Source organism: Primulina eburnea, chromosome 11 (genome assembly GCF_022965805.1).
Source record: "Primulina eburnea isolate SZY01 chromosome 11, ASM2296580v1, whole genome shotgun sequence".
In the NCBI taxonomy this organism is placed as follows: Eukaryota; Viridiplantae; Streptophyta; class Magnoliopsida; order Lamiales; family Gesneriaceae; genus Primulina; species Primulina eburnea.
The window spans coordinates 40,492,262-40,508,202 of record NC_133111.1 but is presented as its reverse complement, the minus strand read 5'-3'; the positions used below and the strand labels follow the sequence as shown (position 1 = coordinate 40,508,202).

Genomic DNA, 15,941 nt, shown 5'->3' with positions numbered 1-15,941 from the left:
AATAAAATCTTTTGCGAAATAAACAAATGTTTAGTTTTCTAATAATTCAATTTCCACAAGAAAATAACGTGCTCTTTCTTCTTTTTAACTTTCTTTCTTTTATCCAGGTTGTTCATGATCTGTCAAGTGACAGTTTAGATGATGGTGCGGCAAGTTTAGATAATTATCTTCTAAGTCTAATACCAAAATGCTAAATTGTTGCTAACGATTTTATAAAACATTAATTATAACAGTTTCAATCTTCCACTAATTTGTCAAACAAATTTCCATTTCAGTTACCTCAATGTGGACCGATCATTCATCGAAAATCCAAAAAAATACAAAAAAAAATGTGAATGCCACAAAAACAGTCATATTCGGCAATAGTATGCGCATCAATAATTTAATGCTCCTTCAATTATCACAATCCTGTCCCTGCACAATATAAATTTTTTTATGAGAAATCAAATTGTAAGAACGTTTAATTTTCTTGAAAAATATATCTTACTTGTGATGAATGATGACTCCCAAATTGATACGAAAATAAATTCATCATACCACTTGAAGAGAAGTTTGTATTGTCTTTCTGTAATTCAAATACAAAAAAAAAAAAAAAGAAGATATAATGCACATTTTTCTTCAATAGTAAAAATTAAAAAAAAATTCGGTTACCATTTGATTTGAATACTGGAAAAAATGTTGATCGTGCCCAAATTGAGATGGAAATTGAGGATATGCAAACGGATATTGTGATAGTGAGACATTTGAATGTTGTTGTGATGGTATAGATTTACTTTCCTGTATGTTGATGGCATCTTGTGAACTTTGCCCCTTTCTTTTGGCTCCTTTTGTGCCTAGCAAATAGAAGAAAATTACAAACTTAAAAGTATATTAACTATATAACAAGTATATGAAATGAAAACTTACTTGAAATTTTAGTTTTTCCCCTTTCTTTTCTTTTGTTTCTCTTAGTATCCCAGTGTCGTGTGATATTTGCATTTGTAACTCCTTTTTCTTTAGCAGTAAGTGGGTTACGTACGCATACTTTAGCCATGTAACCTTTACTTGTAATATCATCACACGGTGTCTCATCATCGACACTCAAATTCTGGACAAGATTAGAGATTTCATCTTTTGCTATGGCAACCAATCTATATAATATTTTTCTCGCATCCTCTTGAGGTTTGCTCAGTTGAGTTAGATCATACATCGATCTCATTATTTGGTTGACAAACACCATCTCAGATACATGATCACCACCACCACCACTACAACATTCTTCAAAATCATATTTAATTCTATTTCTTACATTCTTCATCCACCTTTTCAAAATATAACTATCGGGCAAAACAGTGACATCCATACAGTTAAACATCATCAAAGCATGCTTACACAAAATCCCCATTGTCTCAAACTTATGACAACTACATTTTATTTCATGACTCTGCTTATTGAACACCACATGTCTAACCCTCGAGTTTTCATCATGAGATTTTACTTTGACCTCAAGCCAATTCCAATCATTGCCAAAACAAGATGGTGGTTCAACAAATTTGCAATTCAAAGAATTAACCAATTCAATTTCAAATAACTGGTATATGGAAATCGTGTAAACCTCGGCAGCATTAATCAACAATGGATGATTTTTCAAAATCTGTGCAGGCTTACCATGACGACAACGAGTATCCTCTGTCTTTTCCTTATTCCGCCAATCATTTTGAATTTTCGCATAATTCATCACAAATTCATACAAAGAACTCATTTTGTTACATGCCTTTTTCAAAGTCATATTTGTGGCCTCACTCCTCGAAGTAGCCAAAAGTCCCGCACTAAACCTTCCACTACTAAAGGCAGTAGCCCATTTTTCCCTGAGTCTGTACATCCCATTCAACCATCTATGATCATCCAAATTATATGTATCAATCATATATTTCCATGTGGCCTCAAATTCATCTTCAGATTCACAATAAGTCATGCATTTATACCATAACTGTTTAAAAGTTGAATCTCCATTTAAACTCCCAAAGTGTGAAGGAGCATTTTGATTTATATGCCACTGACATAAACGATGATGTGAATGTGGAAAAACTGTTTCGATGGCATTCATCATAGCTTGACATTGATCTGAAAAAATAGTTTGAGGTTGCTTTCCATTCATAGAATCAAGAAATGTTGTAAACAACCATTCAAAAGAACTTTCGGTTTCATCTGACATAAAGGCCAAGCCAAACATCACATTCTGCATATAGTGATTTATACCAACAAATGGAGCACAGATCAAATTATACTTATTTGTTCTATATGTTGTATCAATCGACAAAACATCACCAAAATTTTCATAATCAACCGCACTTCTATAGTCCCTAAAGAAAAAGTTCATCACCCAATCGCCATCATCCAATTGCACGTTCCAGTAAAAGTAATTCTCTTTATTCGCTGTATTTATAAAATATTTAATAAGCGCAGTGGCATCTCCATTATCAACTTTGGTATGTTTTTTCAGTCGACTCATATGATCATATGCATCCTTTCTAGTAAAACCCAAATTTTCTGACCCACATGCTTCATTTTCCATGAAAGAAACAGCAGCAGAGACAGATATTCCAGCATTTACCATAGCTTTTAGAGTAGACTTTTTTGCATGTGATATATTGCGTGCCGATCTTAACAAGTGAGTTTGATCGTGTGCAAACATCTCATGGTTATGCTCTTCCACAAATCTACTCACTATCCATTGTCCCCCATTTTCTCTTGAAATCTTCAATTTGGCTTTACAATTAGTTCTAGTGAGCAGTTTTTGATAAATTGGAATCTTTTTACTAGATCTTTTTTCATCTTTCAAACCTTCACATGAGCAATTGAATTCCTTTGATTGAAGTTCATCCGTATGGGAAAAACATCGTTGTTCACCCTTCCTTACACTAAATCCCTTGGCATGTGCGTATTGACAATACAATAAATAAGCTTCTTCAAGAGTGTTCATGAGTGCTCTTATGTGAGACCGTCTCACGGATTATAATCTGTGAGACGGGTCAACCTTACCCATATTCACAATAAAAAGTAATACTCTTAGCATAAAAAGTAATATTTTTTTATGGGTTACCCAAATAAGAGATCCGTCTCACAAATACGACCCGTGAGACTGTCTCACACAAGTTTTTGCCTAATTTCATTAACTTACATCTCATACTGGAATGTTCCATTTCTTGAGTGGGTCTCATGTGAGACCGTCTCACGGATCATAATCTGTGAGACGGGTCAACCCTATCCATATTCACAATAAAAAGTAATACTCTTAGCATTAAAAGTAATACTTTTCATGGGTGACCCAAATAAGAGATCCGTCTCACAAATACGATCCGTGAGACCGTCTCACATAAGTTTTTGCCCCATTTCTTATATCTTTGTTTCATCTAAAGTTTGAGACGAGTGGAATCAAGACGCCTGATACATGGAATAATTCATTATTAAGGTTTTAGTCTCCATAGAGCTCTCATGTTAATATAGCTTATCTGTTAAGGTTTGGATGTTAAACAAACATAGGACCTCTTGTCTTTAAATTCAAACCCAACAAATGTTCAGATGAAAGTTCATTAGCAACAATGGATTACTCATGACACAAATTTTGATTAGATGCGTTGAACGTTCAACGTCGATGTCAGTGTTGGCGGAGATTCAGAATATTTTCACAGAGGCCGCAACCCTAGGATTGTAATATACCTTGACATCAAGCCTCAAAGAATCGTTTAGATGAATACTTAATACTTTTGCCTAAAAATCTCGGATCCTGGGTTTGCAAGACTATGCTAGGAGAGGCAAATAATGGGACAAGTGAGACTATTAAAAATATATTGTTTAAAAATGATTAGATATGATATTTCTGGTGTCTGTTCAAATTCAAGGTCCAAGAGACATTAAACATATGGGCCTCTACTCTTGAATCTTGGGGTCAAGAGCAAGTTCCTGGAAAGATAAACTGATTAGGACCATTTGGTTTTCTTTTGACCGATCAGGTTTCCGGGTACTTGAACCAAAAGACCAGGCATCGATGCCTCTTTGTTCCTACTTTGCCATACTTTCTACAAGTTCTTCTCGTGCACTTGCTGCTGCCATCAGCTTCTATGCGTTCTTCCACCATTGTTCCGCTCCACTCTTTTATTTGCACATCGTGGTTTCTAGCAGTGGTACTTGTTAATGGCGCCACATTTACGGTCGTGAACAACTGCACTTTCACCGTTTGGCCAGCGATTTCGGGCAGTACATCACTAGGTTCAACAGGATTTGAGCTCTCCAACGGTACAGCCCAAGTCTTCCAAGCTCCAAAGGGGTGGGTAGGTCGCTTCTGGGGCAGAACAGGTTGCACCTTCGATGCCGCCGGCTTAGGCTCCTGCGAGACTGGAGATTGTGGCTCCGGTCAAATAGAGTGCAACGGCGCAGATTCTACCGCTATCACCCTCGCAGAGTTCGCCCTCGGCTCGGGAAAATCAACAGACTCCTACTACGTCAACCTGGTGAATGGATTTAACCTGCCCATGATGATAGAAGCCAGAGACGGATCAGGAAAGTACTGTCAATCCACGGGCTGCACGGAGGACATGAACTGGCAGTGCCCGGCCGAGCTGAGAACTGGAAGTGGCAACGCTTGCCAGAATGCTTGCAATGTGTTCCGCGCGTCGGACTGCGGGCCACGAGAGTATTCACAGGTGTTCAAGAAAGTGTGCCCCATCGCTCGCATCTTCCCTACCGATGATGGAAGTGCTACATTGACTTGCTCCGCCGGGGATTATGATATCACCTTCTGCCCCAACGTACTAAGGTACCACTCTGTAACGAACATGGGACAACTAATAAATCGTTTCTGCCTATAGCACTTATCTCGATCATCGTAAAACAAATTAACAATCAATCAAGAAATTTTTTTTAAATGAAAACTCGCTTTGAAATTATTTTTATATGAATAAACCCACGAGATTAACTTTTTATTCTAAAATACTAATTCTCTAATTTTCACATAAGTCCAAATTACCAAAGAAAATGAATATTTTCTTCCCCAGTTAAAACTTAACAGTTCAATTAAAAAGCTTTTGATGTGGTTAACAAAATTTTCAAATAATCCAATAACAACAACAGTTTAGAATTAACCCGCCGAAGAAAAACTTAATTGATTTATCAAACAATCCCATGTTCCGCAGCTTGCAAGATGAAATGTGCAGCAGGGCATTTCAATGCGGCAGCATCAGAGACATAGGATATCCTTTCTGGGGAGCAGTCCGTCCTGAAATATGTGGTTTTCCAGGTTTCGAGCTTTTCAACTGCGAGGGCGATGTCCCACTGCTCAACATCGATTCAATAAGCTATAGAGTCCTCGGAATCGATTACGATTCACAAACTCTACAAGTAGCAAGACAGGACCTATGGGAGACCAAATGTCCGGTGGGTGCTCTCTACAGCACAACTTTAGATCCAAAACTTTTCATTGAAGGCTATGACGACAATAACATCTTCTTGTACTATGATTGCACGAATATATCTCATCCCATAACTTATAATAAGACGACGATAACCTACCCTTCAGTAAATGGGAGTGAGACTCATCACGCCCAGACATTTTCCTGCAATATAAATAGGACCCAAACTGTAAATTTCTTCTCGGCAGGGCCAATGCTAGGGTCGAACATCACATGCAAGAATACTATCTCTGTTCCGGTAAACCAATCTGTGCCGCAGGCTTTGTCCGCTGATTCAGCTTCAGTAAATGATTTCCAAGATGCTCTCAAGAGTGGATTTTCGATCCGATGGTTAGATAACATCACTAACTGCGAGTATTGCGTTCGATCAGGTGGAGTTTGCGGTTATGACCCAGATTCAGTATCGGTTGAATGCAAAATTGCACATGGAACGCTGATGAATACGTCTGCAGTAGGTAGGTTGCACAGTTTGATTATACATACTCGGATTTATGTAATAAATATATCTGACCAAAATACTGCGGTTCTTCATTTACGTTTTTGAATGGCATGACTAGGTTCGGCTCTGGATCCAATTTATCATTCCGACGGTTCATACTCTACTTATGGTATGCTCAGCTCAACTTATCCTTCCATCCATTTCATATTCTTCATATGGTAACAAAACTCTCCGAGCTAAAAATCGATCGACTAACATGAAGAAATTCGTAATAGGTAAAGCTGGGCTATCTTCTGTGAAGAAGGTTATGATAGGTAAATGTTGGACCGACCATAGTCGATTATTCGGTGGTTGTATGATTCCGGACCTACTATTTCCTATATTTTTATTTTCAGGGATGGCAGCGCTAGTTCTAACAGTTATAGTTGCTGCAATGTGTATCATAGTCCGTTTCAAAAGACGCCATCACTTCATGTTACAAGTTTCTTTACAGCAGGAAACTAGTCCAAATGTTGAAATTATACTTAGTAATGAAAACCTAGCTCCAAAAAGATACAAATATACTGAGATCCAGAAAATAACGAAGTCCTTTAGTGATAAACTCGGGCAAGGAGGATATGGAAGTGTATACAGAGGAACGCTACCAAGTGGGCAAATTGTTGCCGTCAAGATTTTGACTGAGGCAAAAAGCAATGGAGAAGATTTCATTAATGAAGTTGTCAGCTTCAGCAAAACTTCTCATGTCAATATTGTGAATCTTTTAGGATTTTGCAACCAAAGGAAGAGAAGAGCTTTAGTCTATGAATTTATGGCCAACAAATCTTTAGACAAATTCATCAGCACCAACGGATCACTCGGCACGACTTGCCTCTTGGATTGGGGAACATTGTATAAGATTGCTGTTGGTGTTGCTCGAGGTTTAGAATATCTTCACAAAGGTTGTAACACCAGGATTGTTCATTTCGACATCAAGCCTCAAAACATTCTTTTAGATGAAGAGTTTTGTCCCAAAATTTCGGATTTTGGGCTTGCAAAACTATGCAAAAAGAAGCAGAGTATTTTATCTATGGATGGGACGAGAGGAACCATTGGATACATTGCTCCTGAAGTATTCTCCAGGAATTTTGGAGGAGTTTCTTACAAATCTGACGTTTACAGCTACGGAATGATGGCTCTGGAAATGGCTGGAGCAAGAAACATTGTTGGCCTTGGATCAGTCCAATCCAGTGAAAATTATTTTCCAGACAAAATTTATGAGGAAACAATATTACATGAAACCAAGAATTTAGGAGCAATGGCAAGTGAAGAGGAAGAAGAAGCTGCACGGAAAATGTTTATGGTTGGATTTTGGTGCATTCAAACCATCCCGTCAGACAGGCCATCCATGTCTAAGGTTGTGGAAATGCTAGAAGGTAGCCTTGAGTCCATACAGATTCCACCAAAGCCATTTTTGTTTACTCCTACGTCACTGGGACAAGAATTATCCCGGTCTGCATCAGGAAATGTTGAAACAGAAAGTTCGACTGAGAAATCACATGATTGTTAGCTATTGTTGCCTGACCGCATTTATATTTTAGGGCGTTAGCTTATGTTCTTTGTAATATACATCATGTTTATTTAAAGAAGTGATACAATATGTTTATTTAAAAATAGTTTGCTATGGAACGCTGGTTCTTGAAATGGCTGGATCAAGAAATACTGTTGGCACTCAATCGACTCGATCCAGTGAAAGTTATTTCCCAGACGAAATTTACAAGCATGTAACGCGCTTCACAAAGCCACGAGCTTGAACGATATTGAAGAAATCACCATGAAAATTCTTCTAGTGGCGTAATGGTCCATTCGAACCATTCCATCGGACCGATCATCAACATTTAAGGTTGTGGAGATGTTAGAAGATAGTCTTAAACACATACAGATTCCACCAAAGCCTCTCCTATCTACACCTGAACCGTTAAGGTTGTAGAGACAGAAAATTCAGTTGAAAGTTAACTATTGTTTGTTACTTGTTTGCCTCCATGAACAAAGCTGTAGGCATCGCTCTTTGTTCTTATTTTTGCAGGGTTTAGGAGGCGATTGGTTGATTTTACTGCTATTTTCATCATAATACTTTGAAAATTAGTCCGAAAAATGCCAAAAAAAGTGAGAGGATGTTGATTGTTCCAGGAAAATGTTGGCGCATTACTTTGCTCATATGTGATGAGATGTTCAAATAAAGTGTCTTAAATTCCATTTGTTTTTTCCATATAATTGACTTCTCTATCAAATTTCGCACATGCAAAAAGCTCCCACTGATGTCCATGATTTCTCTCCACTTGGTTCCTTTTGTCAATACGAAGTGATTCACTTTATTGGACTACTACAAATTAGGTAAAAAAATATATATTAAGTTTTGAGTTTAGATCCACTTAGTTTTAAAGTTTGATTTTAGTACACTAATTTTTTATTTTCGTTTATTTTCGTCAAATCTTTGATGTGACATTGAAAAATGATGATGTGACACTGTAAAATACTAATATCTAGCAACAACTATTTTCCTGATAAAATTTATGAGCAAGTAATAATTCAAGAAAAATTTGTCAAAGATTGAAAGAATTTTTTAAATTGTTACGATGTCATTTCATAAAAGCATTAAAAAAAACTATTTTTTTTTTTTTTTAAATCCGGTATGTTAATGAAGCCTTTTCTAGAATTTCACAAACATCTCTTCCATTTAAAAAAAAAATCAAATATATTATAAATTAAATAAATCTTCCCCCTTCTCATTTAATTTCCCATCCCAATTAAATTATCATAAATTTTTTTTTTTTCGATTTCACACTCAAATAAAATAATCATCACCGTTAATCTTTATGCTTCGAATTTATTACAATTTTTGCACATCGAATGCGTGTGCTTTACGTTGCGGTGGGCCGTCGTTGTGGAAAAGTTTTATTTTATATGTTATATTTTTGTAAAAAGCCTACTACCATATAAGTTCATCAATAAGTGTTAATATATTTTATTTTTCAAAAAATAAGTGTGAAACTATTTAATTTCTTAAATATTATGATGCCAACTTTTTTTTTTTGAAAAATTATGATGCCAACTTAATTTTGTCAAAATGTAATTTCCAGTTAGCATATGATATAAAGGTATGAATTGAGGTATGTGTGTAATAAATAGACATTCAAAGTAATGGTTTTGTTGAAATATGAAAGACAAAAACTTATGTGAGAGGATCTCACGAGTCGTATTTGTGAGATGGATCTCTTATTTGGGTCACCTATGAAAAAATATTACTTTTTATTGTGAATATCGGTAGTGTTGACCCGTCTCACAGATAAAAATCCGTGAGACCGTCTCATAAAAGACCTACTCAATATCAAAAGTGGCTTGAACGCATAATTTCCAAATAGAATCTTAATTGTAATATAAATATAAATATTTTTGTTTGTGTTTGCCCTACATGAGATTTTTTTGGCTTGAGGTGAGTAAAAAAAATTGATGTCTTTAAAATTTAATATTCATATATTTTTTCATAGATAAATATGATATTATAAATAATATTATGAATGCTAGAAATGAAAAATAAGCAAAATATATCATGCAAAATAAAATGTCTTAAGAAAATACTGATAAAGAAAAGATCCTCCAAACAAAATATGAAACTTATGTTTCGAACAAATACATAGTCAATTGAATATTGCTCATCTTACCGTTTCGGAAGCGAAAATATTGATTAAGTTTCGATAATCAATTTTCTTGACCATTTTTTTTTATCCATAATAAAATCAAGTCATTTAGTTTTTCTTGTAACATAGTTGATCGAAGATAAGTTTTGATCAACTTTAACTTGAAAAAACTCATTTTACCAGATGCAAATTTTGATGAATCACAAAAAATATGCAGCCAAATGTCCGAAAATTATCTGAAACGGATCAATAGACAGATACATAGAGCAATATCGAGCTTGATGGTCGTAGAATAGTTGAAGAATTTTTTTTTTTTCACTAACTCATGCAATATGTATTTCAGATTGATTATTGATTCTTGCTGAATGTTTATGAGTGACATTAAAAAAGATAAATTGAGGGTGTGAGGCGTAGCCATAAATACGGCTCTACTCGTAATATAATTTTAAAGTTTAGAATCTTGTAATATTTTAAATTGATCTAACCGAACTAATATAATATTAATCCAAAATTTACATATAAATCATCGTGGCTCCGTCACTGGGTGTGATTTCGAGTTTTAATCATGTGTTACTGTTCATTAATCATTATTTAAGAAATGAGCTCATATATTAACTGTATTATTATAATATACTAGTATTTTGGAGACCCGAGACGCCTGCCTCATTTTTTATACAATATGTGGGAGCTTGCTAAAATAAAAAAGATATTTAGGAAAGAGGGAAGAAATATCGTACTCTTGTCTTTCCGTGTTAATTTAAAAGTCGGCTCTATAGAATTTGGTCATTACCAGATAATAATTCGAATTAATTATGGTCCACTCAATTTAGTATAGATATACATGTGAAAGAAAGAATTATTATTCCTGCAACTCAAAGATTGTTCAGCTGGACTAATTATATTTATTTATCTGACCCTTTATCCAATAATTTAATGTAAGTGAAGAACTTCAATATTTAGTGTGATTAATTTAACTTAATGTGTTGAATTCAATCCATCTGACCATTTATCCAATAATTTAATATAAGTGAAGAACTTCAATATTTAGCGTGATTAATTTGGTAGATAGGATTAGGTAGGATTGATTATTTTATCACACTTTATCTTGCATTTGGTACGATTTTTATTTATCCAGCTCAATCCCTCATACAAGTGATTAGGTGGTATTATGTGTGATTAAATAATATCTCCTTCCTCCGAATGATTATTAATCCCTCTTCTATCCCTACTTCTTTCCAATTTTACCCTTCTTCCTTCACCGCTATTGAACCACCTCGGCTGCCGGGCCGCCGCCGGACCGCCGCCGCCCTCGCCGGAAATTCGCCGGACGCCACCGCACAGCCTTCACTAGACCACCGCACAGCCGCCGCCGTCACCGTCGGACCGCCGCCATCGGAGTGGAAGAAGAAAAATAAAAGAGGAAGTGCAATTTTGTCATTTCATCAAAAATTTCAAAATTATCATATACGTAAAAATCTTACCAAACATACTACCATATATTACATTTCTACAACAATCATTTTCTTTATCATTTACTTACTATTCATTAGTTTATTTTATCCTGCAATCAAACGCAGTCATTTTTGAAAATGTAATTCACCTATTTCTATATTAAAAAAAAACCTAATTCAAAATTAGCTCAGAATGATTTATAAATTATATATAATACAACAAACAAATATATTGCTACATGCTCTAATTTATCTAATAAATAGAATTAAAAAAGTAATAATCTTAGTATAAAAATAATTTTTTTTATGGATGACTCAAATAAGATATCTATCTCACAAAATACGACTCGTGAGACCGTCTCACACAAATTTTTGTCAATATTTTATATATAATAATGTTTATAATAATATCATATTTCGCATCTAGGATTGAAGGAAATATGATAATCTATTCTATTACAATATATTCTGTTATCCTCAAGCGCTTAATGCTCAATCCAGTAAAATCAGACACCAAGTCCGATGAAATCAGTGAGAGAGCGTTGCTATTTTTGTACTTCTCACGAAAGATTGAATGTTACTGCGTGTAACGAGTGTGAAAAAAATAACATATGATATGGTATTGGCAACAAAGCTTTCACATTGGATAAATATTGCACGGCTGCCCCGCAATGTCCTGTGCGAGTCGAGTCAAACTTTGGGAGCTAGCTAACTGGTCTACGATGAAGCTTCTTGATCACATGCAGTTGGCGACACTTTGGTTTTATTAAAGGAAAACCAAAATGATCGATAGACCATTATTTTGTTCATAATGAATCACAGGATGAAGCAGAACATGTACTGTTTATTTCAATTCTTCATTTTTTTATCAATATTACCTTATACTCACTGCCAGCGGAACAAAAAATGTCGGCAGCCTTTCAATTGCGGTGGTATCCGCAACATAAGCTATCCCTTCTGGGGATCTAATCGCCCTGAGATTTGTGGCTTCCCAGGATTCGAGTTATTGAATTGCCAGTTTGATGCCCCGCTGCTAAATATCGATTCAAGAAGCTATCGGGTCCTGGAAATCGACTTCGTATCTCAAACTCTCAGGGTAGCCAGACAGGACTTATGGAACACTACATGCCCAAGTGTTCTGCATAGAACAACACTAGATTCGAAACTTTTCGAGTTTCCTTCGGTTGACAGCTATGAAAACGTCACTTTATACTATGACTGCAAGAGTAAGACTGATCCGGTCCAGGCGATAAATCTTCAAAACCAATTTACATGTGATGTGGATGGGGCTAAAACCGTGAATCTTTTCGCGCCTGGGGGGACTTCCGGGCTGGGATCCAATATAATATGCAGCAACAATATTTCAGTTCCAGTAAGCCTGTCTGCTGCGCGGGCTTTATCCGCACCTCTGGCTTCAAAAAATTATTTGCGAGACGCTCTTGCAGGTGGGTTTTCGGTCCAATGGTTGGACAAGATTAACAACTGCGAGAGTTGCGTTGAGTCAGGTGGGGTTTGTGGGTATGACTCGGATTCACGGTCGGTTAAATGCAACAATACCAAGAGCACGGTGGTGGTGGTGGGCGGGGCAAGGCCTACTAGCCTCAGTAACCTTGATCAAAGACGGACTTTACGGGCGAGCCTCCCTCCCAACGCTCCAGGTATTGCATGTTTGATTAATCTGTGATCAAGCTGGTTTATGAGCAGGGGCGGAGCCAACGGGGAGGATAATTGCTCAATAAATTTTATAAAAAATAAAAAATATAAATCAATTTATTTCCAAATCTCGTCTTGCCAAAAATTCATGTCGGAAGGCTGCTAATATTTTAAACTTTTCATTATATCATAATTTATGTTGTACCGAGATTAAACTTATAAATTACAAATATTTAATTTTCAGTATTCATTCTACACCTCTTGTTAACATCGGTTACTTAAATGGCTTGTTTTTGCCAGGTTTGGCTCCTGCCGGGAGTCCTGGTCCCTCCCCTAACCACACCAGACATCATGGTATGTTCAACTTATTGTTTCGATCTCTACGTTTCAGTCCATTTCAATCGGTAAAATGTATCTACTTTAGGTTGTCTAACGTGAAGAAATATTGGATGCTTTATACTAGGTAAATCCGGGCTATCTATCGTGGAAAAAGTTCTAATAGGTAAATTTTAATGGCAAAACGACTTTTTTGTTCATTAACTTGTTCAATTTGGAGTTTTGGTACATTAAGTTTTCAAATTTTGATTTTTATATATTAACTTCTAATTTTCGACTATTTTGCTCCAATGGCCGGAGCGACTTTGACAAGTCAGCAATTTTTGATATGACGTCAACATTTTCGATGTCATATCAACATTTTTTGCTGTCACACCGCAATTGGAACAGATAGCTGAAAATTGAAAGTTAGTATATCAAAACCAAGTTTTGAAAAGTTAAATAACCAAAATTCGAAATTGATCAAGTCAGTGAACCAAAAAACTATTTACATGATTTTATACTGTCCATTGGTTAATTGGACAATGAAACTTATTGTGTCCTGCTATTTTATTTTCAGGGATGGTCATATTTGTTGCAACGTGTTTAGTAATATGTCGAACGAAACATCACATTAAAAGATTTCTAACTGGTTTGTGTCGTCAAACTAATCCCAAAGTTGAAAATTTTCTACTCAATAATGAATCTCTGGCTCCAAAAAGATATAAATATTCCGATATCAAGAAAATAACTGAATCCTTTAGCGATAAACTCGGAGAAGGAGGATATGGAAGCGTATACAAAGGAATGTTGCCGGATGGGCAATTTGTCGCTGTCAAGTTATTGACGAAGACAGAAAGTGATGGAGAAGATTTCATTAATGAAGTTGCAAGCATCAGCAAAACTTCCCATATCAATATTGTAAATCTATTGGGATTTTGCTCTGAAAGGAACAAAAGAGCTTTAGTCTATGAATTTATGCCCAACAAATCTTTGGAAAAATTCATCAGAAACAATGGATCGATCAATACCGGTTGTCAACTGAATTGGGAAACGTTGTATAAGATTGCAGTTGGTGTTGCTCGAGGTCTAGAATATCTCCACAAAGGTTGCAATACGAGAATTATTCATTTTGACATCAAGCCTCAAAATATTCTTTTGGACGAAGAGTTCTGTCCCAAAATATCCGATTTCGGGCTCGCTAAACTATTCAAGAGGAAGCAAAGTATTTTATCCACGCTCGGGGCAAGAGGGACAATTGGATATATAGCACCAGAAGTTTTCTCCAGGAATTATGGAGTAGTTTCTCACAAATCCGATGTGTACAGCTATGGTATGATGATTCTTGAAATGGTGGGTGCCAGAAATTTTGTTGGTCTGGAAACAAGCCAGGCCAGCGAAATCATTTGTTCAGACAAATTTTATGAGCACGTAATACTTCAAGAAAGCATGGATGACAGCAAAATGAGTGAAGAGGAAGATCAAGCGGCTAGGAAAATGTTCTTGGTGGGGTTTTGGTGCATTCAGACCATTCCTTCGGACAGACCATCCATGTCTAAGGTTGTGGAAATGCTAGAAGGAAGTCTCCAATATATACAAATTCCACCAAAGCCATACCTATTTAACCCTCCCGTGTTGGGGCCAGGATTTTCCTCAATCTCTGGAAACGTCGATACTGGTTAAATATATATTTTCATCGGCATCAACGTGCAAATTTATGGTAAGGTTTTGCTGAAATTGTTATAGATTTGTCCAAATCTATACTTATGTGCCTACTCCAATGGAGTCTTATTTGTCTATTTTTTATTTAGGGGTCAAGTTTTGTTGTTATTTTTATGGTTCTTCCGGTTGGCATATTTGCCTCGAAAAGAAGATGCACAGTACACAGAACTCATCTCTTTCTTTTATTGTTCTATTCCCTCACTTTCTTCGTCATCCTCAGTTTTTTTGGTAAAATTATAACACGTGCATGAGGTTTGTCCAAGCTCTCAAAATTATAATTAATATAGATGTACATGTTTATAATATACTATATCTATGTTAACATGTGTAATGTTCGTACGTGACACAAATTATTAAGTTTGAAAATCTTTATTCTATATATTTAGTCAAATTATATGTGTACATAATATATACATAGTCTATAGAAACACACACACAAACAAATATCTATCTAATTATTACTATTATTAATATATGAGTTTGAATTATGAGTTTACTATTTTATTCTTTCATTTATTTTATAATTTGTTATGTTCACGAGGTTCTTAAGTCATTTTCTATGTTAATTATATATGATCATTAGTAGTGTGCTTAATTCAATCAAGATAAATTATAAAACAAACAAAATGGTAAAATGATAAGTTTATAAATGAAAATCATATATTTATAATGGCAAAAACTTGTGTGAGACGTCTCACGGGTCGTATTTCGTGAGACAGATCTCTTATTTGGGTCATCCATGAAAAAGTATTACTTTTTATGCTAAGAGTATCACTTTTATTGTGAATATCGGTAGGATTGACCCGTCTTACCGATAAAGATTCGTTAGACCGTCTCACAAGAGACCTACTAATTTATAATAGTAAAATAGATGTTAGTAATATTAGTAATTTTTTAAAATATGTAACATTTAATTATATTAAATTTAAATGTAAAATCAAATTAATAATTATTTTGATTGAATTAATTACATTATTAATGATCATATTAAACTAATATATAAAATGACTTAAAGAATCTCATGAACATAACAAATTGTAAAATAAATAAAAATGTAAAATAGTAAGCTCACAATAGTTAATATTCCGAATACTAAAGTAATATTGAGAAGACGAATGGAGATGAGTGATGTTGAATAAAATTAAATTGTTGATAAATATTAAGATCATATAAGACATCTTTTTCTCATTTAAAATAGATATATTTTTAGACTATTTATGTATCAATATGGATATATGAT

General features: G+C 35.2%; 3 protein-coding genes across 7 annotated transcripts; 2 read left to right on the top strand and 1 right to left on the bottom strand.

The window, feature by feature from the left end:
* Positions 1–393: 393 nt before the first annotated feature.
* Positions 394–2,962, bottom strand: LOC140805625 (protein FAR1-RELATED SEQUENCE 5-like). Its single transcript, XM_073161884.1, has 4 exons — positions 907–2,962; positions 652–833; positions 488–565; positions 394–414 (listed from the first exon to the last, which is right to left on the bottom strand). Exons 1-4 carry the CDS (start codon positions 2,960–2,962, stop codon positions 394–396), a joined length of 2,337 nt encoding a protein of 778 aa, XP_073017985.1.
* Positions 2,963–3,889: 927 nt separating this feature from the next.
* On the top strand, positions 3,890–7,546 carry LOC140806066 (LEAF RUST 10 DISEASE-RESISTANCE LOCUS RECEPTOR-LIKE PROTEIN KINASE-like 2.5). Of its 2 annotated transcripts, XM_073162518.1 has the most exons (5): positions 3,891–4,795; positions 5,172–5,902; positions 6,005–6,055; positions 6,162–6,200; positions 6,282–7,546. In XM_073162518.1, the coding sequence occupies exons 1-5, from the start codon at positions 4,101–4,103 to the stop codon at positions 7,430–7,432; spliced, it is 2,667 nt and encodes an 888-aa protein (XP_073018619.1). In that variant the 5' UTR covers positions 3,891–4,100; the 3' UTR covers positions 7,433–7,546. The 2 variants fall into 2 exon arrangements, with proteins under 2 accessions (XP_073018617.1, XP_073018619.1); XM_073162516.1 differs by having other exon boundaries at positions 3,890–4,795; positions 6,162–7,546.
* Positions 7,547–11,646: 4,100 nt separating this feature from the next.
* LOC140806070 (LEAF RUST 10 DISEASE-RESISTANCE LOCUS RECEPTOR-LIKE PROTEIN KINASE-like 2.4) lies at positions 11,647–14,910 on the top strand. 4 transcript variants are annotated; one of them, XM_073162528.1, is made up of 4 exons: positions 11,652–12,516; positions 12,965–13,018; positions 13,128–13,166; positions 13,560–14,910. In XM_073162528.1, exons 1-4 carry the CDS (start codon positions 11,823–11,825, stop codon positions 14,660–14,662), a joined length of 1,890 nt encoding a protein of 629 aa, XP_073018629.1. In that variant the 5' UTR covers positions 11,652–11,822; the 3' UTR covers positions 14,663–14,910. The 4 variants fall into 4 exon arrangements, with proteins under 4 accessions (XP_073018630.1, XP_073018628.1, XP_073018629.1 ...); XM_073162526.1 differs by having other exon boundaries at positions 11,655–12,669; XM_073162529.1 differs by lacking the exon at positions 13,128–13,166 and having other exon boundaries at positions 11,647–12,516.
* Positions 14,911–15,941: the final 1,031 nt, after the last annotated feature.

Coding starts and splice junctions, on each gene's coding strand:
- LOC140805625 (XM_073161884.1), bottom strand. CDS start 2,962: ATGAACACTCTTGAAGAAGCTTATTTATTGTATTGTCAATACGCACAT. Junction 834..906: donor GGGAAAAACTAAAATTTCAA/GTAAGTTTTCAT, acceptor TCTATTTGCTAG/GCACAAAAGGAGCCAAAAGA. Junction 415..487: donor GGAGTCATCATTCATCACAA/GTAAGATATATT, acceptor TATATTGTGCAG/GGACAGGATTGTGATAATTG.
- LOC140806066 (XM_073162516.1), top strand. CDS start 4,101: ATGCGTTCTTCCACCATTGTTCCGCTCCACTCTTTTATTTGCACATCG. Junction 4,796..5,171: donor TTCTGCCCCAACGTACTAAG/GTACCACTCTGT, acceptor CATGTTCCGCAG/CTTGCAAGATGAAATGTGCA. Junction 6,056..6,161: donor CGGTTCATACTCTACTTATG/GTATGCTCAGCT, acceptor AATTCGTAATAG/GTAAAGCTGGGCTATCTTCT.
- LOC140806070 (XM_073162526.1), top strand. CDS start 11,823: ATGAATCACAGGATGAAGCAGAACATGTACTGTTTATTTCAATTCTTC. Junction 13,019..13,127: donor TAACCACACCAGACATCATG/GTATGTTCAACT, acceptor GCTTTATACTAG/GTAAATCCGGGCTATCTATC. Junction 13,167..13,559: donor CGTGGAAAAAGTTCTAATAG/GTAAATTTTAAT, acceptor TTTTATTTTCAG/GGATGGTCATATTTGTTGCA.